The 25,053-nt window shown below is 31.4% G+C and overlaps 3 protein-coding genes across 16 annotated transcripts in view; 1 reads left to right on the forward strand and 2 right to left on the reverse strand.

Moving 5' to 3' along the window:
- The first annotated feature begins 41 nt into the window (after positions 1-41).
- On the forward strand, positions 42-14,428 carry LOC126858418 (uncharacterized). 6 transcript variants are annotated; one of them, XM_050608716.1, is made up of 16 exons: positions 619-740; positions 1,213-1,309; positions 1,590-1,705; positions 1,825-1,958; positions 2,142-2,253; positions 2,331-2,534; positions 2,659-2,762; positions 2,918-3,050; positions 3,128-3,391; positions 3,549-3,765; positions 3,868-4,216; positions 4,432-4,594; positions 5,029-5,278; positions 5,384-5,431; positions 10,567-13,285; positions 13,835-14,428. In XM_050608716.1, exons 2-15 carry the CDS (start codon positions 1,306-1,308, stop codon positions 12,813-12,815), a joined length of 4,347 nt encoding a protein of 1,448 aa, XP_050464673.1. In that variant the 5' UTR covers positions 619-740; positions 1,213-1,305; the 3' UTR covers positions 12,816-13,285; positions 13,835-14,428. The 6 variants fall into 6 exon arrangements, with proteins under 6 accessions (XP_050464668.1, XP_050464669.1, XP_050464670.1 ...); XM_050608711.1 differs by lacking the exon at positions 1,213-1,309 and having other exon boundaries at positions 42-740; XM_050608712.1 differs by lacking the exon at positions 1,213-1,309 and having other exon boundaries at positions 42-740; positions 10,567-12,871.
- The window catches only part of LOC126858466 (uncharacterized), an 83,499-nt gene continuing 71,202 nt past the window's right edge, over positions 12,757-25,053 (reverse strand). Inside the window, exons 1-6 of one of the 7 annotated variants that reach the window (XM_050608820.1) lie at positions 20,077-20,371; positions 19,860-19,970; positions 19,259-19,424; positions 17,104-17,622; positions 16,612-16,819; positions 13,798-16,477 (exon numbers count right to left, since the gene is read on the reverse strand). In XM_050608820.1, the coding sequence (XP_050464777.1) occupies positions 16,244-16,477; positions 16,612-16,819; positions 17,104-17,447 (786 nt within the window). In that variant the 5' untranslated portion in view covers positions 17,448-17,622; positions 19,259-19,424; positions 19,860-19,970; positions 20,077-20,371 and the 3' untranslated portion in view covers positions 13,798-16,243. Of the gene's footprint in view, positions 12,863-13,797; positions 16,478-16,611; positions 16,820-17,103; positions 17,623-19,258; positions 19,425-19,859; positions 20,056-20,076; positions 20,372-21,041; positions 21,415-25,053 lie in introns of those variants that run through there. The other 6 variants (XM_050608818.1, XM_050608822.1, XM_050608824.1 and 3 more) reach the window with 6 other exon arrangements.
- On the reverse strand, positions 21,544-25,032 carry LOC126858469 (mitochondrial import inner membrane translocase subunit Tim23). 3 transcript variants are annotated; one of them, XM_050608830.1, is made up of 5 exons: positions 24,843-25,032; positions 24,068-24,317; positions 23,825-23,994; positions 23,628-23,745; positions 21,544-21,732 (listed from the first exon to the last, which is right to left on the reverse strand). In XM_050608830.1, exons 1-5 carry the CDS (start codon positions 24,913-24,915, stop codon positions 21,723-21,725), a joined length of 621 nt encoding a protein of 206 aa, XP_050464787.1. In that variant the 5' UTR covers positions 24,916-25,032; the 3' UTR covers positions 21,544-21,722. The 3 variants fall into 3 exon arrangements, with proteins under 3 accessions (XP_050464787.1, XP_050464785.1, XP_050464786.1); XM_050608828.1 differs by having other exon boundaries at positions 23,608-23,745; positions 24,843-24,958; XM_050608829.1 differs by having other exon boundaries at positions 23,600-23,745; positions 24,843-24,958.

The following is a 25,053-nucleotide window of genomic DNA, read 5'->3' on the forward strand; positions in this document are numbered from 1 at the left end:
AGAGACTAGAGACTAGAGACAAAAGCGTCTAACTCGCGAGGAAGGGATGTTCATTAGTTCATTTCGTGAGGATGGTGAAAGATCGAAACGGCGGAAAGAACCGCTGAGCGGGGCGCCTCGACGATTGCCGGCGTATTAACGGACAGTTTGACATTCGGCCGGAAGTCGTGCACATATGTTTCCGACGTCGCCGCTGCGAAGGCGCGGTTGCGCAGTCGATTTACGGGCCGAATATGTCGACCGGCCGTGGAGCGGCGAAGTGATGTACGATACGTCGACGGCTGTTATCATGATCGCCATCGTGGCGATTTTCTTCAGTTGAGCACACTACCAGGTCGATTTGCGACGAAACCGCGTAGTTCTCTCCCCGCGGCGAGAAGGAGGAGGAGGAGCAGGAGGAAGAAGAGGAGGAAGAAGAAGAAGAAAAGTATCCTCGCGTACGAGATAGAGAAAGAGAGAGAACACCGTGCCAGATCGCCGTGTGCCGTCGTACCGTATCGTATCGTAACCGTTTTGGGGAAGAGGGGAGGAGAGTAGTGGCAGTGAGATCGTGCGGGGATCGCGGAGTGGAGCGCGAGGGCCTTATGTCAAGTCGACGACGACGACGAGGACGGAGCACGCAAACATGAAGAAGCTATTCTCCAAGATCGACAACACGTCGAAGGAGCCTAACAGTTATTTGGGCAAGGTGTTCGTCGTGGGCAGCCACACGGTCACCGTCGAGGAGGTTCTGGCGGAAGGTACATACACGACACGATTACCGCCTGATTGACATCCGCGTCATTTTCTCCTCTCGTTCTGGCGCATGGACTATTACTTAGATCCTAACATGAGCGGACTCTCCGCTCTATTTCGATCCTCTCGCCCCATCCCGCTTTTTTCTACTCCGAAACGTCTGTGTGAAATCGTTGAAATATTTCGATCTCATGCGTAACCCGATAAGCGACGATGATACAAGACAGTTGGTAAACATCATTAAGCTCATTAGCTTTTCTTTAACACTTTTATGTATTTATTATGAAATATATTTTATGCCATGAAGGATCGAAGAATTTATATATATTTATATTTATATTTATATTTATATTTAAATAGTTTTAGGGAAAGTTTCGACCTTGTCACTTGAGAATGATATAATTAATTATCCCAAACGTAAGTTAACGTTGCAAAATTTGCTCTAGAAAAATTCAAATATAATTTGCATTGTTGCAGAGTATTAGATGATGTCATGGAATTTTGCCTTATGTATATTAGAGATGCAGAAAAATTGATTGTCCAATCAGCGATTGTACTTTGAAAGAGATAATGCGTGAATACTAAAACTCATTTATTACCATGCTTTATTGATTAGTATCTATCGTAATTGTATCCGCATCATGTTATAGTGTACAGCATGTTTTACGATGATCTTGTTGTCTTTAGTTTTTATATATACACTTTTTATCTCAATATGCACTTTGGCTGGCATTTGAGTATAAATGATTCATGATCAAATAAATTATGTGTAACTATATAATTTGCATTCTAATAAACATTTTTCTTATATGCTCTATTCTTGTTTTACTTAATGCAATTATCTTGTTTTACAGGAGGATTTGCAATTGTATTTTTGGTCAAAGCCTCAGGTGGACGATATGCGCTTAAACGAATGTATGTCAACAATGAACATGATCTCAATGTATGCAAAAGGGAGATACAAATTGCCGTGAGTACTTGCATATATAATGAAATGTTAGTAAAACAAATCTTCTTTTACATTATATAGAAATTTATAATATTCTGTTTAAGAGTCTAAAAATATTGAATAGAACCTTTTATTTGTAGAGCAACTTGAATGGTCATAAAAATATTATAGGATATATAGATAGTAGTATAACTCACACTGGCAAAGGAGTACATGAACTTCTGCTTTTAATGCCTTATTGTAAATCCCAAGTTCTTCAAATGATGAATAACAGGTTAGGAAAAATATAACTTTATTACACTTTATATTTTTTTTCATAATAATATCAAAATGTCTAATATTTATAACATGCAAATTTGTAATATCTCTGTATGCAAAATATTATATCCATCGATTAATTGTGATCTAAAAATATTGTGAAAATTTATGGCATTCATTAGCATCCTTTTATTTCCAGGCTGCAAACAGGTTTTAGTGAATCAGAAGTTCTACAAATTTTTTGTGATGTTTGCGAAGCTGTGTCTCGGTTGCATCATTGTCAAACTCCCATAATTCATAGAGATCTCAAGGTAAATTATTTAATGAATGTGTTATATAATGTATCATTGTACTATATACTGAACCGTACTTAATTGGCTTGTGATAGGTGGAGAATATACTGCTTGCTGACAGCGGTCATTATGTTCTATGTGATTTTGGCTCTGCGACGGGAAAGGTTCTTAATCCCAGCGTCCATGGCGCCGCGGTAGTTGAGGAGGAGATAAAGAAATATACCACTTTAAGTTATAGAGCGCCCGAAATGGTTGATATGTACTGTGGAAAACCTATCACTACAAAGGCGGATATATGGGTAGCTTATCTATCGTATTGTCTAATTATATATATGGGTAGCTTATTTTATTGTATTGTCTAATTATAATGTAAATCAAGAATAAATTTAAGCACGAGTGTTTTGACGAATTTTCGTCTTTCAGGCTTTAGGATGCCTGCTGTATAAACTTTGTTTCTTTACACTACCGTTTGGTGAAAGCACACTTGCTATACAATCTGGGAATTTTACTATACCTGATAATTCAAGGTATGTGATAAATTTTTATAATTAACAAAAATTTTCTCCAAATTTTTAACCATTTAATGATTCAACAAAATGATGGAAATATAGTACTATATATATATATATATATATATATATATATATATATATAAATGAGTATAAATATTTTTATGTTACAGATATAGCAAGGCTCTTCATTGTTTAATTCGGTATATGCTTGAACCAGATCCTGATCTACGTCCTGACATTTATCAAGTTTCTGTGATCGCTTTTCAAATTCAGGGTAAAGAGTGCCCTGTACAGAATTTGCATGTACGTGAGTCGCAATATTTATACATAATATTGAATTCGAAATTATAATAATTTTATTTTTATTTTTATTCTTATAGAAAGTTCCTACGCCGACAATAGAGTCGTTGCCGTGTCCGCTCATGGAATCTGAAAATATTAAAAGATCATCATCTGTTAAAACACCAAAACCTGCGCCTATAGCGACGACGGTCGAGGGCACATCTGTGACACCGAGACAAAGACCGAAGGGACAAGCTGTTAGCACAGGACCGATTAGTTTGAGCGGTCAAATCGTAGGACAAATATCAGGTCAAGGAAATCAGGCGCAAAATACACCGGGAAATTCTATCTCTTATGTTCAAGTAAGGCTTTAACGCGCGCAAATATCATATAATTAATCTTGATTATATCTTCCGATTATGTTTTGCATGAAATCTATAAAAACGTTTAGATATTTTTTTCGACAAGTACTTGTGCGATAAATGCAGACTTTAATATAATTATTCTATTTTGTGTCAGGTATCGCCGCATGTTTGCACCCCCAATCAGAATGTACCCTTTGTTCAGCCATCGCAGGGACAGCCATCACAAAGCCCAATGATTAGTCACTCTCCTCTAACTCAACAGTCACCTGTTACCGTTCAAGATAAGAATGCATTTTATTTTGATTCGCGGCAACACGATACAAGAACAAATGTCAATGAGAAAAATCTGGAAGCTTTATTTCCATCATCAGGTAATTTAAATTTGCAATACATAGATCTAAGATCTAGTTATACGCAAAGAGCAAAAAATAAAGATGACTAAGTAATTTATTCATACATCATTATCTTTACAGGATATCCGGATCCGTTCAAAGACGACACGACGGCAATGCCGCCGCCTACCAAAATTCCACCTCCCGTCGCTCCTAAACCTGGCAAAATTCTCCCAAAACTATCTAATCCTAGTTATCCATCGTCGTCTAAATATCCGCCAGTTGCTTCACTACCGTCAAAGTTGTCTATTTCAACGGGGCCTAATAAAGCAACTCCACCGACGCAAGTGACACCGCCAGCTTTACCGAAACCAGTTAACAAAACGGAAAGCTTGAGTCAAAACATAAGCTCGAGCACATCTCCTCCTGACAGTCCGACATTGTCCTCGCGGCATAGGAGAAATGTCAGTGATACGAGCGCTTTTAATAAGTAAGTCTATATATTTTGCTATCTTAATATATATTTATTTACTTTTTTATATCATATTTGCAACTTTTATTAAAAATTTGCAACAATTCTGAAATCTAATTATTTGGTAAATTTTTTTTAAGCTAACGTCAGAAAAATTTTGAGAATTTTAAATTTATGCTTGTAAATTTTTCTTTTTTTTTTGTTTTGTCAAAATATTTTTATTTATATTACAGTGGCCATTTCGATGTTCACAGAGCGTTTGCGACCGAAACCTCTCAATTCTTAGCGCCATACGAGGCTTCGGTTAAGCCGCGTTCCGATGATGCGACTACACCTCCCGAACTTCCAAGTGATACAAGGCCTTGTATAACAACTAGTGCCTCGCATGTACGTGTTGTAAGTAGACGAAGCGCACAATTTTATTTTTATTTTTATTAAGAAGTTTTAATTTTCTCGCTTGAATCATGTTTTATTTTGTATTATGTGTGATTTCTCTCTATTTACTATAATTTAAAATTATATTTTATGCAAAAAATATAATGAAAGAGAAAAAAATCTCTTTTATAGATATTGAGCAGTGATCTAGAGCATAATAAAATATAAAAAATTTTTTGGGAAAAAATTATCGCGTAAATAAAATATAATATAAAAGAATACTTAATTTTATTTGTACACATATTTAAAATTTTGGTTTTTATATGTTTATAATTATATATTATTTTTTATGCACTGCACTGTTATTAATGACATTCGTACATCTCCAAGTAAATTCAAAAATATTAAAAGTTTAAAGCAGTTAATACTTAAAAATTGGTTTGCACTTTTATCAGGGCGAACTTTCAAGTCTAATGGGATCGGAAGGGCGATCATTGAGTGCGGATGTGGCCGCGTGGAATCCGTTTGAAGATGTACAACCTTTTAATCAGTTAACAGAAGATCATATTTTTGGTGCTGAGTTTGACAAAATAAGAAGAGGGAGCAATACCAGTATCAGTGGAGTGAAAAGTCGTGAAAGTCTTGTTATGACATATACAGAATTACCAGAAGATCCCTTTGAATCTGCACCGTTTAGCCTGCCAAGTAAGCTCTCATCCATTAAGATTCTAATTATTAATTGCAAAATTAATACATGAAATTAAATATTAGAAGGTGTGTATCTGTTGACCTTTTAATTCTTTCTTTAAGCAGGAAAGAAGAGTAAAATTGGATCAAAGACTGCTGCTATTGCTGGAGGTAATGCATAAAATCCTTTTTACATTGTCCTCACCTTTTCTCTTCCACACTCTGCTCCTATATTAATCTATTAATCTATACATCTTGATTTAAAAATTACTCGCTCGCTGTTTTAATACTTGATTTCTTACTTTTGCCAAATCATTGCTATATGAGATTTGAAGTTATAATTATAACCATTGTCTTTCATCGTTCGATGAGTCTCGGCAATGTATACCAAAGAACTTCGACAGTGAGAAGCTTATCGAAGGATAAGTTTTGAAAAGAAACTGCTTTAAAAAAAGATGAGAAATGAGATTTATTTACTATTATTCTTTTTATACATATTGTTGAGTATATATAGATTTATTTTTCATATAAATCGGATATAGTATTCGCTTTTTATATATTGATAAATATATAGAACTTTATAGACTGATATTAATATTGTAATGCAATTAATCATATAATTAATTATTGAATATATTTAACTTAGCTCGCGGTGTCGAATTGTTTAAAGAATAAAATGCTAGAAGTAATTTTGGTATACAACTGAGACCGTCTTTAAAAAGAAAAACACCACGTTTTATTCCTAGTTTTACATATAAAAGTATAAAAATTTTCTTAGAAAAATTTGTATTCTGTAAGTATGGCTTTATAGAACATTATATTTTTCATTCAATAACAAGGTTGAACCTGGTTATTGTTACATTAATCATGTAATTACTTTTTTAGTTTAATTTCATGCAATTGACAAAATTATTGTTAAGACTATATTACGATTGTAAGATATTCTCTTACAGCATTAGGAGACTTGTATAAAGATTATAAGACATTCAGCACAACTTACAAAAGAGATATATAATTTTCAAACGTAATAATGTATGCAAAAATATGGGCTGATAATAGAAATATGAAGGTCGTTTCATTTAAAATTGGAGAAAGATTTTCCTCTAAAATTAAAAAGTAATTTCTATTTTAATTAAGTATATCAGTATCTCCTTTTTTCAATTTGCATCATTTTGCCACAATAACTATCAAATAAGATTGTGTACAAATAACAGTGTATTTACATACAATGTTTGTGGACAATAGATGTAGATAAAAAAATGCTGAAACGATAATACTATCAGCTTATTATGCTTTTGTGCACTTTCATGTACATAAAAGAAAATCTTAATTTTTATATAGAGATAATTGAGTGACGAGAGGAGTATAGTGTTTCAATATAATATGTAAAATATAACGGTGTTTTTCTCCCGATTTAGTATTACAATGCAGAATTTGATTTGTGATACAATATATAATCACAATTGATAATGTTGATCGCATATCATCGCATTGTTTTGTTAAAAATTTAATTAAAGAAACAAATTCCTTTTTAAATAATGTTTATCTAAATAGATTAATTGAGGATTCTCTATACTACCATTTATCAAATGTACCAAAGATGTGTGATAAGTTATAATGGCTAAACGCTGCTATTTATACAAAAAAATAAAAGTAAAAAACGCTCTTTGCTTAATTAGTAAATTTTCAAAAATATTATGCTTGTTAATTTGACACATAAATATATATATATATATATATATATATATATATATATATATATATATGTATATGTATAAATCATATCTATTAAATATAATAGAGCAGACAATTAATGGGAAGAAATATAATCTATGAACAATTTTGACACGAAATAGATTTGGAGGACATTATCTTTTTATTCATTTATGCTCTCTTATAATATTATTTACAAAGGATGTTTGTGATCATTTAAACTTCTAATTCTTAATGATATACATATGTTATATTTGTTAATCTAAATTAGTTTTGTTTACTAAAATACGTTTATTACGATTGTGTTCATAAATATCATGGAATATTTTTCTTATATAAATATATTGATGACTGCAAAACGCTTTATGACAATTTTTTTCTTGATAAAGCTATAATTAATATTTTATTATCTTATATATCTGCGAAAAAGTGATTGTGATGCTCAGTTATGCTCAATTACGTGAAAGGAATGGTAAAACACATTTTGCCAGTAAATTACATATATTAACTTCTACTTACCTCAAATAGGAAGTTACAACATAAGACTAATACATCGAATATTAGACTTGAAATATGGTATATATTAATTATTATGTTATAGCAATTATTAAATATTGTTGAAATTATAACGATACATATATGACAAGAAATTTTGTCTTTAACTTTATAATAGATGTTCCTACAGTATATGTAGCGCAAGATTAGCTTTTATTTTTAGTGTTTTCGTACGAGATAGTTGATGTGTCGATAGGAGAAAGGAACAAAATTACATATAAATATTACATACATATAAATATAAATGACAAATATATAAATTGAAAAATTATGTTATATATTATGTGATATACATAAAGTTTCGGTACACTATTTTGTCCTACTCAAGTGCGTATATGCACATATACGTGCAAACGTATATTATGTGTGTTATAATCATTGTATTATATAGTATAGAAAGGTGGGAAGAATAGGTTTCAAATATTTCCAACAGGATTACGCAATTAATGTAATGCAAAGATTGCGTGTAAGTGTTAGAGCACATCAATGACTTATTTTTAAGAGTGGAAATATGGGTACACAGACCTTTCCTTCTCACAAAACAATTCTCTACAAAGCGTGAACACACGTGAGTATATACATACAGACATGTGTGTATAAGGGTTACAAAAATCGCAAGATTGTATCTGTTCACGCATGATGGTAATACTACAGTGACTAAATAATATTTGGCAATTATTTTTTTATTTCTCATTCTCCTCATCCTCATTTCTTGCACTTTGACTGTTTCTTTTCTTTCTTTCTCTCTACTTTTGTTCGTTTCTTCTCGTAGCATCTCATTTACATTGCTTTTACATGACGTTCACTATTTTTTATTATTTGTGGGTTTCTCTTTAATATAACTAACATTTCTTTATTTATATTTCTTTAATTCACATTACAAAGCTTAAGATAAAATGATGTAACTTAGCTTCTTAAAATATCTATCCGGAAATCGCCAAAAATTACATCACTTTATCTTATTTAAAAATGTAAAAATTACGATTTCTTGTGTCTATTTCTTTCGCATATTTATCTCAGATACTTGTGATGAATGCAATAATTATTTGTATTGAAAATCTATTTTACGATGTAAAGAATACTATAAATATTGTTGAACATTGTATATACTTGTTATATAATTGTTATTCCTTTTAATAGAATTTCCATATAGGAAGTGAAATAATAATTTAGATTTTTAGATATAAGACAGATTGACAAATTATTATTATTTCTTTAAAAATTATATTACAGATTTAATATTGTGCAATATGTAAAATGAAGTAAAATTAGAATATCCTTTTTTCACTAGCACTAGTAGTATTACCACAAAACCACCATAATATTATTTTTTTTTCTGAGCGTGTAAGTATCATAAATTGTTCAGGGTATGTGATAAAAAGCAGAGATAATGAAAATTGACGATAAATGTGCTTGTTTCTCTATGAGAGAAAAAAATCACGAAGAATTATATTTATCTGTCCAATGTCTGGAACAACCTAATGAGTTTGGGAGGCATATAGACACATTAAGTTTTGTTTTATGTTTATGGAAATTTTTTTCTTTTTATCTCTAGTCCTGCTTTGTTTGTCTCCCATAGTGTCTCTAAATAATAATAATAATAATAAGAAGAAGAATAATCATACACACGTGCCATCTCGGAGATCTTAATTATACGACGAGTTAAGTTGCGACATATCGTAAAAAAGAAACTTATTATCTATCCATCGAACATTTAAGCATGTTTTTCTCCTTGTGGCCTCCGTAGCGATACTTATATGAAAATAAGAGAAAAACAATTTTGAGCGAATCTCGAGAGCACTATAGGGGGCTGACAAATCTATCTCGGACAGTATATCTTTCTCGGCTGTATTAAGACAAATAATGTTGCAGCAATAAAAATGTAAATTAGCATACGAAGTATTTGTTTCTTCTAGATGCTACTGTGGCACGGTAAAACGCAGCAATACTTTGTTTCTTTTGCACGAATGATCTAAACAAAATTTGAAAGATATGTATTTTCGCGATAGCTTTAAAAACAGTTTGTTGCCGCTATTTATTCAGAGCATTACTGCGTTTTTCGGCGCACTTATCCTCAACCCCCTGAATCTGATTAGGACTGTTCCAGACCTATTGGTGGCGGTACTAACTTAGCTTAAATTAAAAAAAAAATATATCTGTTGTATATCATCTTTCTTCATGTTGAGAAGATCTAACATTATTTTTTCCGAAAACTCATTACATAGATTAAGATTGTAAAATATCAATGTACATTTCGGCAGAGCACATAGATCTGCAGCAGACCTAATCAGACATTTCCTGTTTCTTCTGGGTCTTTTTCTTTTGTAGATATATATTACGCCTTATCAGTAATATCTATAAATATTTATGAGATTTAAATATCTAATGCTTTTATTTATAATAATTAAAAGAAAATTTGTGGGGGAATGTTATATTTTAGAAAAATTATTATATATATAATGTATATTAGATAAGGAGTTAAGTAAATTAAAAAAATAATCAATAATTTTATTATGAATATAACTTTTTTTTATATTGATTATATAATGCAAAAATATGCATTAATATTACATATTAATGTAATATCATTTATTAACAAAAGCGACTTGTATAAAATATCTTTTGCAATATTTCATATTTATGGAGAGTTCCATTGACAATCTTTTTATGAATTTACGATTTATATTTCTCTGCTATAAAACAAACATGTCGTAGATTTTACATTTATACATCATATAAATTTATTTGACAAATTTTATATTTTATGGATTATAAATCTGATATAATTTTGTATAGTATTTAAGAGAATTTTTTTTGCGATAATTGATTAATATAAAACTATATTGTCGCGCAAATTACTTTTTTTTATGAGATTTGATAAAATAAAAAATAATATAGGTAAGTACTATATGTGCTTTGGTAATAACAAAGATTCCATGCTGATTTAGTTTTAAGTATTATAAGAGGAAAACTATATATAAGAAATTCAATTTCTGTACAATTGGATGATAATTGTTCTGCAATGTTCTGTTTTGCAGGAAAATCGGCAAGAGTACCGCTAACGCAGTGGAACAATTCCGGGCTCGAACACGGCGGTGGCGTGGATGACGAAGCGTCCTTAATCACGGAATCCAGTCCGATCTCGCCACCGTTTGTTCGCGCGCCGACCGAGGATCGTTCCAAGTACGAGAAATTGGCATTCAACGCCGACGAAGTATCAAGCGACAGCGACGGAAAGACAGATACCAAGGAACGAGCGAGGAAGACGAGGCGGCGAGTGAAGAATGTGTTGAACCGCGGCAAGAGAAGAGTGGCGGCTCATCGCGATACGAACGCGGACAATAGTAATGCGACGAACGTGGATTACGAGTCGGACGATTCGATCGGCTCGGCCAGCGATCTGCGTGCGATGAACGACGAGGAAGAAGGAAACGATGAGGACGGTGAGGAGAATGATGACGATGATGGCAACAAGCGTGGCAAGCATGACGAGACCATTTCCGAGAGTGTGCGTACGTGTGGCAGTTCCGCGTATCACGCGGAATGCGAGTCCGTAGCAACGCACGAGGATGATTATAGGATGAAGAGGCCGAGGAGACAGCATCATTATCGGCAACAACAGGTGCAACAGTTGCCGACCATCGACGCGGATCCGATTGTCGGCCATCAGTACGGCGAGAAACCGCTGCTCCTGGACGACGAATTAGATCCTGAGTCTAAGCCGGAACAATCGCACGGAGATCCCTTCGTGCGACATCAGTATGGTTCTAAACCGTTGCTATTCAACAACGGGGATAGTTCGTCTGACGACAACAATGATGACAAGTCCAAGTCGTTGATTCAAAATGGAATTTGGAAGATAGAGAACGATGTGTTCGCTTTGGCACCATTTCCACGGTCCAGCAGTTCCAGGAAGAGTAGTGATAGTCGCGAGAGCGAGCCCAAAAATGTCGATCCGGGCAGCAGCACGAGGAATTCGCCTCGTAATTCGAATTTGGTGACGCCAATTTCCAATTCACCCTTACCGACGGAAGTGGTATTAGCGGATGTAATAGAGAACAAAACGACGGCACTTCCGCCGCCGAGGCCCGCTGCTTTGTCCTGCAAGTATCCAAAAAGCATTGCGAATAACAAGACTATCTATTACGAGGAACCATCATCTTTTCCTCGTCAATCAAACATTCAAACATCGCCAGTCAAGAGCAATCCTCATGTCGGCATCGCTGAAGAGGAAGAAGAAAAGGAAGAAGAGCAGGAAAACGTCGAAAAGGATCTCTTTGGTTCCTCGCCATTCAGTCCCAGCGGATTCACCAATCCTTTCAACAATGTTCAGTCCAGCTATGTCACGAACATTGACTCAACGTCAACTCAGCCGACGATATCGATGATTTTGAGTCCGGCAGGCTCTTCCTCTTCCTATGTCGATTATGGTAACCGCATTCCTCAGCTACAATCATCTCACAATAATGTAGTATCAGATAATTATTACACAAGTCATTCTAATAGTACGGTTGCTTCAACATCGAAATATGGGAAGGTGACGGTGAATTCCGGTGAACTTGCAGCGGAACCTTCCAAGGATCTCTTCGGGTCAATTCCATTCGACGAGTTCGCTTCGCTGAAGATCAATGAGCAGCAGCAGCGTCCAACGTCTCTATCACTATCGCAGTCGCCCAACTACGTGGATAATGTCGCGTTATCCACTACGTCTGCACTACCCGTCAGCAGCGTCATGCAATCTCCGAAGAATACTATTGTTCACTTGATGCCAACACCACCGTCGCAGTCACAGCCGCCGCCACCACCCACGCCCACTTATACGATTCAACCAACCGCGCACACCGCCAGGATCACCGTGCACGCGGTCAACAGCGTCTCCAAGGTGGACATTACGTGTGATATGATATCGCCCATGTCGCCCGAACCTCTGGTCGTCGTGGATGATGACACGCCCAAACATAACAAGAGGGAGAGATCCAAGTCGGACAAATCCAAGTATCATTTGATCGACGAGAATCACGGTGACATCGTCAACGTGTTACAAACGGCACACAAGGTTTCTCACAAGACCAAGTCGACGAGTCATCACAAGAAAACGCCCAAAGGCAAGAAGAATAGTACGGCCGCGACTACAGGTTTCAGCAACATGAGCTTCGAGGATTTTCCCAGCGATGAGAATGAAGAAAGGCAAGCGGGACGAACGAAGGTTGCGCCTTTTGAAGTGATCCGTGAAGTGTCGGAGAAACGATTCGGATCGTTGAAAAGGCGGAGTAATCCGTTCACCTGAGATGAGACGGTCCCAGCTAGTTGGCATAGAGCCGCTTATCAGAAACGCTGGAACAGGTAAAAGATTAGCATACTTGATCGACATGATATCGTAGAATGATTATCAATTTTTCTAGTAAACATCATTGGCAATGTTTTTTTTTATTAACCGGTATTCATTACGTGTATTACAAATACAAAAATACAACTAAAAAAAGATATTAATCTCGTAAAAAAAGATGTAGTAAAATCTTTGATTGGAAAATCAGTCGACATACAGATTGTATTTATAATGTATACATATACGGAAAATGCGTTTACGATAATTTGCCTTTTGAAAGCACGAAAATTTGTTAGCGGAGAGAAAGAGAGAGAGAGAGAGAGAGAGAGAGAGAGAGAGAGAGAGAAAATGAATATACATATAAAATTATTTTATATTAACCATTTTCGACATGCTGCGTTTATGAAAAAATATAGAACTAAGAATTAAAGGTAATTTATTTAATATCTTAATATTTTATTAAATATTCTATTAATTTGAATTCTTTGATAAATGATTACACAAAAAGATTATACATAAAATATGTATATCTTATTTATTATAAATATTTTATATTATTATTTATATTACAGTAATTATATCAGGATAAATACATTTATTTTTTTAACATTTAATGCGCTTTTGAATTAAAAATTAAAATTATGTGAAAATAATTTCATCATTTTTGTTTTCCTTTTTTTCAATATTAATTTAAGAAATATAAAAATGTACATTTAAAAACTTTCTAAATGTATAAAGATGAACATTATAATTTCTTGATAGTTGTGTATTTTTTTCACAAACGATAATGTAATGTGATAGAAACAATTAGCAACATACGTTTATATCAGAAAGCATATAGCGTGAACAAATATATTTATACATGCCTAACTGATAAACGTGTGTGGGTGAATTGTATAAAATCGATAATTTACACTAAAGTCGGAAAGTATTAATTCATATATACTGTCACCTTTTTTAATTGCTTTTTGCATTTTTAGAAGATTTACACACAGACAGGACAAGCAACAATGAGAAAAAAGACATTGCGTTATAAAAAGTAAAATGTTAATCTTTGAGAAAGAGCACGAAAGGTACTTTCTAATGTACATGTATTTTAACGTGAAACCAGGTTGTGGAACTTGGCAGCTCGATACCAAAAATTGACAAAAATAGGCAAAAAGAGAAAGAGAGAGAGAGAGAGAGAGAGAGAGAGAGAGAGAGAGAGAGAGAGAGAGAGAGAATTCGTGCATCTATTTTTGCAGCTAAGTCTTTTCACTACGTTTGTACTTTAAAATTTGTAGATTTCTATTAGTACGATCTATATATATATATATATATATACTAGTTCTTACAAAACAATTTTTCTAAGAGAGTTATCTAAACTATATATACATATATATACCTGTAAACGCAATTCGTAAAGGACAAATTTCTCGATGAAGAAGAGAAGAAATTTTTACTGCGTATTTACAGTTTCTTAAAGAAAAAAAAAGAGAACACAGAGTACTCCCTATGAAAAGTAACATAATGCATAATTTACTGAATTCGATATTACGAAGGCGCAGATAATAGCATCGAAGTGATTTGTAATATTTGTCATAAGAAAACAAACAGGTTTGCCTAAAGAATTGGCCTTATCGTGTAAGACTGACTTGTCATTTAATAGTTTCGATTAACATTTAGATCGTATGTAAAGCGGCTATATCTCTTTTTCTTCTAATTCGACAATTCGCTGATGATTTATAGCGGGAAATTGTTCAAAACAAATACTAGGATTCTTTTGTCCTTTATGATCGAGACTGTTAAGTAAAGCATATGTGCAGTAGAAGCGACACTTAGTACTTGGAGTACTTGACATAACGCGATAGTAGGATTAAATACTTATTGTTATTTATTTCTTTTTTCGCATTGAATCTGTATATGTTAAATGTTAAACTATATTCCCGAGCGAGTGAGTTTAATACACATGGAATTTTATAATTTTGGAAATCTATTTGAACTAAACTTTCTGCTAATATACTGCGCCTTTCATAATCGAGGATCTGCAATTTAGTTTAGTGTAAAAAGATATGACAATATTATAAAAAAAGAAATGTTTATAATTTACGCGTGTTTTTATGCATGCACGCATGCACACACACATATATATATATGTATATATATATATATATATATATATACATATATAAAAAAATGTAATATAATTTGTAGATATATTAGCTCGTATAATTAGGTGCCTTCCTTCATCAAATAGCGTTCAAGCTTTTGCAGTCTTTGCTGTCGTGTAGTATAAAAGCTGATTAGTATTATATAAAATAAAGAGTCAATTGTATTTATACATATAAGGAATAGTGTATATCTTAAAAATTGTCTTCATTTTAGTTCCTATACATAACCAGGTGAGAGATATGTATAATCTATGTGGAATTAAAAGCGATTTCTTCATACACTTACGTTCATACACACAGATATACAAAACTAAGAACAATTTATGCGAACAAAATTAGGTATTAAATTTTGATGAACCAATTCGGTGAATTTGATAAACCAAGAATGATTTGAATGTATTTACTAAACAATGAGGGAAATGTTTTGTTATTCCAAGTTTTAAAACACTTTGTTATTCTGTACACTATGTATAAAATAATACGAACTAGGTGCTAAGAAACACCAAGCATTTTAACGTCCTAAGGCGATGTAATTTGATTGTATAAAGTCTCTATTACGACTTATATAATGTAGATACACACCTGATACATTCCTTCTTTGAATTTTCATATACTGTTATTTATTATCGTTGGTTTATATAGATTTCTTCATGTACACATAGCAAGAGAAATAAATGTCTCGAAAAGTTTTACGGATACTTTACTAGTTTAGATTTCAATTTCGTCACTGCCTACAGTAGCACAGTATTTTCGTTCTCATATTTCGTTAATTATAATAATACAATAATAGCAGCATTATAAATCGTGTTTCAAAAAAAGAATTAATACATAAAAAACGCGTTCGTTTTATATGTTAAGTTAACAATGCGACTTTTATTCTTAGGACGATCAAAAATATTGTTCCAATGTGTGTACACACAATGTGTAATATAGTCATGCAAATTGTATAAAAATATATAAAGAGAAGGCAATTATATTCGAATATGAGAGAGATGCTATTATTTTCCACGGCAGCGGGGATATTTAATTTTTTGATATATAAAAAGAAAAGAGCTACTGAAAGCACTCTGTCTCTGTATAAAATTGCAAAAATAAAATGTCAATATTATCGATTATACACGCGTGTCCATGTATTTCTTTATAAGACGAAGAGAAATTTCCAATTCTATTAAATTTTACAAAAAATTGTTAATAAAATTGTTACGCAACTTTTTCGTGAACTTTACCGAAAAATATCGCTCAGCAACAACAGCAGAATTTTTCTTCTAAATCGTGCAGTCTCTTTCTCGCCATGATGAAGTTTATCAAACATACGACGAGCCAAGCAAAGAAATTGAACCAACTTGTGGATATCGCAAGCTGGAGCGCTATTCCTGTGTTGATCTCGCTGCCGCGTCTCCAATTGTTAGAATCCGGATGAAGATAATCCATAAAATCGAAAATCGCGCCGCATGATAGCCTATTGTGAATCGCCTGCAATAATAAAAAATGGTCAGAGAGATTTTTCTAATCTAGAAAAATTACGTTCCATTTATGGGAAGAGATAGATTGTTAGAGAGAGATTGATTGTTAAGCGTAAAATTAGTCGAGCATTAAAATGCTCGTACCTGAATTTCGCGGCCTCTTGAACCCAAAAATTGAATGAGATATCTTTTATATTGTTCGCAACTTTTATAATAGCCATCGGTTATCACGACCGCGTGGACGAGAGACAGGCAGCAGATAAACACTGCAAAAAAAGCGATGGGCATCCAATGTTTAAAAATGGATCTCCTTTTCACGTGGACTACGACGACTTGTCCGTTAAGGTTGTTTCTAAAAGAAGAATTTAAGGAAGATTTTGTATAATTGCAAATTATATAATAATAAAAGATAATACATAATAATAGAGAATTTTCAGACTTTTATTCTGAAATCTAATATAAAACGTTAAAAGATTTTAACGAAATAAATGCCCGATATCTACGTTTGTGTTTTGAATGTATAAAAAACAAATTTTTATCTGGATTATTTCATCAAGATAGAAGATATATACCCTTATACAGTCGCACTATCTGCATGTAATATGAATGCGATGAATTGATTCGCAAATACACTACCTCTCGTCGTTGTACGTTTGCTTGCGGCTAATTTGCTTAGGATTATCCAAATTTTTATGTATGCAACATCTGTATCCGTGAAAACCGCCGAGGCACATGCCGATCACGATTATGGGCGTAAGACCGTACGAGACGAAGTGACATAGCTTAACATCGCCGCCGATAAAGGTGCGGAACGTGTTGATGCCGTACAATATGCAGCCACAATCGATGTCGATGCAGCTACCAAATGTCCATGTCCAATGCTGCCAGGCGGTCACCAAAGATATGATGGACGTGACGCAAAATATCGTGGATCCGATATATAACATCGTCAGCCACAACTCCGCTTGTCTCGCCTTCATGATTACGCCTCGCGATTTATTCGGATTAGAAGAGAATTCTTAATACATCCATCCGCTCGGCGTAAAGAGGAATCAGCAAAGCAGTTTCACACGCGATACATTTATCTTACTTCCATGAATAATTTCATTTTATTCATATTTTAACTTGTAGAAACTTGACGAAATAAGAGTTTACCTGAAAGATTAAAAAAAAATAGATTTTTACAAGATTTTGAAATTACATATAGTTCAATTTAAATTATATATATAATAGTTTTGAAATTATATATAGTTCAGTTTTCTATTTATAGATTTATAGATCTATCTTATAATTAAATTTTCTTTATCTTAATCTCGAATTATCATATGGAGTGGATTTTTATTTTAAAAGTGTGGGGCAATAAATATATAATTTTTGAAAAAAAAAAATTAATTAACAATTTTCGCTAATAATTAACGAAGAATGATATAAGATGATAAAGAAGAAATAAAAATTGACAAAAATATTAAAATCGGCAACTATATATTATTAAAAAAAAGTAAACAAAATTGTAATTTTTTACTGAAATTTTCTATATTATTATTAAGATATACTATTATTAATTACACTATTATTAATTATACTACTATATTATTTATATTACTATATTACTATTGACACTCTGGCGTTTTCTTTTTAGAGAGAATCGTCAAAAATATTGAACTTATATTGAAATTGAGAAATATTGAAACTTGGAGTTTGATTTTAAATAACATTTTTATGTTTAATTACGTTGACTCGATCATCGGTTTAATTGTAATAATTCGGGACCGATAAAAATTAATCGTGACAATTTGCTATTGCGGATAGACAGGAAATGCGTGGCATGGGATTGTGAAACATAGCGCGCGAGGCGACTCATGACTTTATCTGGCAAACAGATAAATATTTTTGTGTTTGAAGCTACTATTTCTCCTTGTTCAACGCACCGATCGATAGATTTATTTTCGGCGGATTAAACGCCGACGCTGATTTCCGCTCTTCGTGCGATCTTCATTATATAAGTCCCGCGCGGTATTATCACAGCTGCAGATATACGTAAAATTTAACGTATTTCTCTGGTTTGTGTTTCTTGTTAATTGGATTGTTACACATCCATAGTTTTCCACAATTTTTTTCTTCAAATTAATCTTGATTTTAAATGTTAAATTAGCGTTATGTATTTCTTAATAATAATTCTATACTTTTTCACAAAATGATGCACAATGTACGCCTTTTATTTCACTGATAATTTAAGTAAATATTTTATGATTTGGTATTAACGTAGAGAATAGCAGTATTCTCAACATCCAACGATAATTTAGTTTTAATAGGAAAGGGGGAAAGGGGGAAGAGAGAGAGGTTTGTCACTATCTATTTTACAGCAAATATTATGAATCCAGAGGAAAAAAAAAACAAAGAATTAATTAAGTGTAGAGTTAAGCGAGAATTAAAAAACCAACATTGTTGAAACTCATACAAAATTAAAAAAACTTTTGCTTATATGTGTTAAAAATTAAATTACCTTAACTTTATCTTTCGTGCGTTTCAATAAAGAGTATTTTAAAAGATCAACACGATTTACAAAATCGCGCCGCAAAAATTTCAGCAAAGTTATAAAATCAATAAAAAGATTTTTTAGCGAGAGCTCGTCGTTCGTCGTGTCCTAGTTCTCGATAGCAATAATTGTTACGATAAGCGAATGATGGAAGCTCTTGGGAAATGTACTTTGTCGGATCATTAATCAGACTAATCAGAAGCTATGTAAATAAATAACTAGAACATGATATATAAAAAATATAAGAGCACTTACGACACAATCCGAATAATTTGAACATACACCTGTGCGAGAATCGAAGATGGCTGACTGACTGACAATGAAAGGACGACTGCACTCATGTTGATTAGCACCAATCGGGGATAATAAAAGTCTCGTCGTTCTTTATCTAGCCAATATTAGCCAGAGAGACTCAGACGTGCTAATTAAAATTAATTATCACTACTTGCTTTTTTATAAGAAGCTGTTAAATATTGACATTTAGACGAATAGGACAAAAAGGAATGATACAAATGATACAAATAATAGACAATATTTATGTGCAATTCGAAAATAGTGTGCGTAATGTTTTTGGGAAAATTGACGAAAGAGAGAAGGATGAAAAAATAATAGTTTATTCATCTTTTTCTTTCGGGTGGAAAAAAATAGATATCTTTTTTATAATTCTTTTCACGATTTTATAAATAGAAATAAAAAAACAATAAAATTTTCATCTAAGTTTTTTCTAGATAAGAGATAAGAGAAAAATATATTTAAAAAAGAATGGAATTTTTTTCGAATTCAATTTTTTAGTTAAATTCGTGAGAAAGATTATTTATATAAATAGATTAGAATTATTATTAAGAGAAATACAAACGTTCAAAATAATTTTCGTCGATTCTCTTCTTTATTCTCTATCTTTTATTCTCGTAATTAAAATAGAATTTTTTTCCAACTTTAGCTGCTTTTTCAAAACACTGCTTTGCGCCTGATGACGATAAACAAATAACTGTCAAGAGATAATCGTGAATAAGAGATATAGAAAATCTTGTTAAATATAGAGAAGGCCTATCGTTAATTGTAGAAGACTTAACTGTATTTTTCAATTTTAACACTATCTCTCATATGTAATATCACGTCCACTATCGTCGGAAGATCCGAAGCGACTACTTCTAGACTTTCGCTGGCCTTTTGCGCCTCGTGCAACATCGCGAAATATACGCAAAAATTACGTGCACATGTGTCTTGTTTAAATAAACCGTATACTTTCGTAAATATTCTTTGCGGTCTACGACAACGGTCGTAGATTTCCGCAGATCAAATATTAACTTGATGCTCGTGGGCATCTCAGTCTACACATGCTCATGGACATATATATTGACACTAATACTTATAAATAAAACCTAATAAAAATTAACTAATAAAAATTATTAACAAAATTGTAATTTTTACAATGTTATTTTTAATTAACTATTTCAATTAACTATTTAAATAAAAAAGTTTTTGTTTATTTAACATTCTTATCTATCGACAATGTTGTCGCCGAATACATTTATCAACTTCAATGTCAACGATATATATATATATGTTCAGATTTTCCAGATAATGCATGCGTCTTGAATTATTCTATATAATATCATTATTCAGAAAATTTAGAAAATTAATACAATTGCAATAATTTTCTTAATCTTTCATCTTGAACTTTGTTGTTTTAAATAAATATTTATTTCTAGAATTCTGAATTATATATCATACTTTTGATAATGATAAAAATATTTGATTGATGATAAAAATAGCAATTTTTGTCATCTTTTAAATTGCATATTCTGTAAAAATTACTTATGTATATCTTAAATGAGTAGGTAAAATCTTATAATTTAGAATTCTAGAAATAGAGATTTAAACAAGAATCTACAAGATGAGAAACACTAGAAATTTATTGCAATTGCATTAATTTTTTTACACGCACACAAAATATTCAGCCGTCCAAATATATATATCGGTTACATAATAAATTTCACAAGATCTATTAAATTCAGCAATTATTTATTAAACTCACATCATATTCTTCCTAGTTGTCGAAATATGATGCAATACGTTTTATTTTTCGCACAATGAAGTTAATGTAAATATCGCGCATACAAATAATTTTCTCGAATTGTGTTTTATCGGCGAATATATGTAGATTTTTTTACACAAATCGCACACTCAATTACTGGATAAAAGGCACTGGATAAAATATACACGTACAAAAACGTTCTGAACGGAGAATCTATTCATTCCCGTAATGTATGTGAAACCTGATAGTGAGATAAACTTTGATAAGATTAATGATGTGTCTCTTTCTGGCAATCGTTGTGTATATAAAGAAAATCCCAATTGTATTTTCGAAATAAAATGTGAGTATTAATATATCTGGGATTATACAATTCATTTATATTTACATTTACAAATAAGATTTTTCTTGTTACTTGATAAATATGTTATCAGTAAATAGAATGTTAAATTAACCGAATTATATTACTAGAAGGCATATATACAATATTAAATTATACAACGTGTAATGTCAGTATATGTTTATTTGAGAATACATGCATTGCTAGTTTTGATAATTAATTTTTTTATTCTAACATATCTCTTATAATTTATTTGTATCATTTGGTGTGAGATTTTCTATGTACAAGTAATTGAGGATATGAGAACGCATTGAAAATTTTTTCATTGTATAGATGTCAATTTGTTACATCAATCTGCAAAAACAGAAACAAAGTATTACATTAGAATATTCAGAATATTATATTTAATCTCATAATTTATTTTATCATATACTATTTCATAATTTTATATATTTATTTAATTAGCTATATTTATAGCTTAATAGAAATAATTTGCAAAAGAAAAAAAATTCAATTAATTATTGTAAAAATTTATTTGCAAAAATGCCATATTAACCGAATCAAACATACAGAAAAAAAAAACTTTAAATTTTTACAAGTAAATAAAATTTTTTAAATGTTCGAAATTTTATTATATAATCCTATATGTTCCATTATATAAATCTTTACGAAATAACAGTATTTCTTTATTTCTTTTCTATATATGATAATTCTAGCATAGATCTCAATCACAATATAACAAAATTAAATTTTTGTATTTTATAGTTATAACATCTTATTTATATGAAAATTTATTCTTATTATATACTTAAAATCGCAATATTTAAGAAATTACATATAAGGAACATTAGATATGCAATAAACTATATGCAATTTGCATACAAATTGATAAAAATATTCTTTAACTTAATCAATTTAATTTATAGTTCCATATATGAATCCTTGTTAACTTTAATAAATATTTATTTTTGTAATTCAATTATAAGATTCTATTTACTTGTGTAAGATATGCATATCAAATAAAAATAATTTTAAAATGTTTAAAATATATAACATATATAAACAATAATATATAATTCTTAATAAAATTAATAATATATATAAATATACTTAATTTTGAAAGTATAAACGAAAATTTAAATGATCAATAGAGAGAGAGAGAGTGTGTGTGTGTGTGTGTGTATTTGTATGTATGTATATGTATATTATTGTAAGTACTTTCTTTAAATAAAATGTAATTTCAAAGTATGCAATAAGGATAAATTATAATTTAAAGATTATATATACAAAGTGAATCACTAGAAATTGCCTTTTAAGATATCTTCATACAATATTCATCAAATATTCATTTTAAACAAGCAGATTTAAGACAAAAGTTAAATTATTTTAAAAGGTTTACATTTTTATACTTTAATTTTTATTTAGATGAAGATACTAAAAAGTTTTGAAGATCATCTCAAGTTTTTTAAAACTCCCTATTTTTTTATTATATATTCTTATTCCCTTCTTGAGACTTTTCAAAATACTGTAATAAAATATTTTTCGAGTTATTTTATATCTTAATCTGACATATTTTAATATAAAATATCTCGTAAAATATTTAATTTTTGATAATCCATTTAAAAAACTTGAGATAACATTCAACTTTTTGGCGCCTTCATCTAAATAAACACTAAACTATAGAAATATAATCCTTTCAAAATAATTTAACTTTTGTCTTCAATCTTTTTGTCTAAAATCAATATTTATCTAATATCTTAGAGGACAATTTCTAGTGACTCATCCTATATGTATATATATATATATGAATGGTATTAATACTAATAAATAAAACTCTTATCAAATGAAAATTTTTTACAAAATTATTTTACAATGCACAAATTATTTAAAATTAATAAAAAAAAAAAATTTTGTATACTACACTTTATTTTGATCTAAATTATAACATTTGCTGAATAATATACACATATATTTCTGATATGTGTATATATATCATTATTTCTTTAAATTATTTCTTTAAATATACTTTAAATTCTATTTTTGCTTATAACTTACTTTTTTCTCTAATTAAAGTAATTTATATATAATTATGGCGCACTCGCATTAACCTATTGTTTAATTTACAATCAATTACTGCAATGGTAACAAAAATGAAATATGCAGTAAAAATATTTGACAAGCGTATAATTTGTCTAAATTTTTTACTAAAACATATACACACACACTCACTAAACTATGTGCACTCTTACGCTGGATGTTTCCATCCATTCATACGCTGTAACGACAAGCCTCCGTTATTCCATGCACAGTATATTACTGCAACTCCTGCCGCAATAGCGCCCGCAATACCGGCTTTCCTAACTCCAGCTAAAATTTAATATTATCATTTTATTATAATAAATAAAACAACTATAACAAATATATATACATAGATCATGCTTTGTACCAGGAGATCTAAACACCATGGCACTTGTAGCAGCTGCAGCAACTGTATTAAAACTATCATCGGTTCCTCTGAGCCAGGTTAAGCCTATTCCAGCACAAGTATACATTATTGTTATTACACCAAGCGAGTTTGCCATACTGGCACCACCCTTCATGACATAATTAATCAATCTGAAAAAAAAGGATGATATATGCTTTCTCAAATATTAAAAGTTAAAAACATGAATGACACACAAATACATACTGTGTTCTTCTAAGTTTGCCAGTTTCACCAGCGATAGAGGTTGCCTTGATGCCTCTGTATAAACCTGATGTTCCACCAATTCCAGCACCTGTTATACAAGCAGCTCCAATCTGACTGAAAGCCAACTCAAAGCGGCCTCTTTGTTTTAAAGCACCATCGGGAAATATAAATTCTGGCTGACTGACGGGAAGATACGACGGATCAAAATTCAAGAATGGGCTAAGTGGAGCTAAACTTGGTTGTGAAGTGACTGAAAAATAAAGTTAAAGTATTTCATAATATATAAGTGTCATATATTAAATAAATTTACTTATTATTTATTCATAATTCATTTGAACCCATTACAATCATTATTTAGTTAACTCGAACATGCTTTTTATATAAATTATTTTCATTCTTCAACTCAAGTAATGAGTTAGATTTTTTTAACAACTTAGATGCAATCTCTACATCTCATACTTATAAGTGACACGGTATTTATATTTACCGCATCTATATTTAAAAAGAAAACTATAATTATGTTTGACCGACTAATGCAATAAGTCAGGTTAGGAATATGATGACATGAGTTTGAGTCGAATAAGCAAATAATTATTTGTGACAACATAATTTTAAGAAATATGTAACTACGCAATATCCGATTTAATCGATAATATTCGAAGAAACTGTGTTATTTACAAAAAATTAAAAGAAACCGCAATTGTAATGAAAAAAAAAAACCGTTTAGAGCAACTTCAAAAATATTCAAATATAGTTCAAATATCTTAATTTTTACCAGGTATATTAGTGTTGTTATATCTTCCATTATCGGCATCGACATTTCCAGAATTATTGCGAAAGTCTATCATTTTCTCGAGACAATTTGAACCCTGTGCTTTTGATCAGACCACGAGACTCGGATCGGATAATCATGGACAGTAGAATGATACATTGAATCGAACTGAACACGCCGAGAAAGCCGGGTCGGAAGTGACGTAACCTTCTAT

The sequence above is a fragment of the Cataglyphis hispanica genome, chromosome 25 (assembly GCF_021464435.1).
Source record: "Cataglyphis hispanica isolate Lineage 1 chromosome 25, ULB_Chis1_1.0, whole genome shotgun sequence".
Taxonomy (NCBI): domain Eukaryota; kingdom Metazoa; phylum Arthropoda; class Insecta; order Hymenoptera; family Formicidae; genus Cataglyphis; species Cataglyphis hispanica.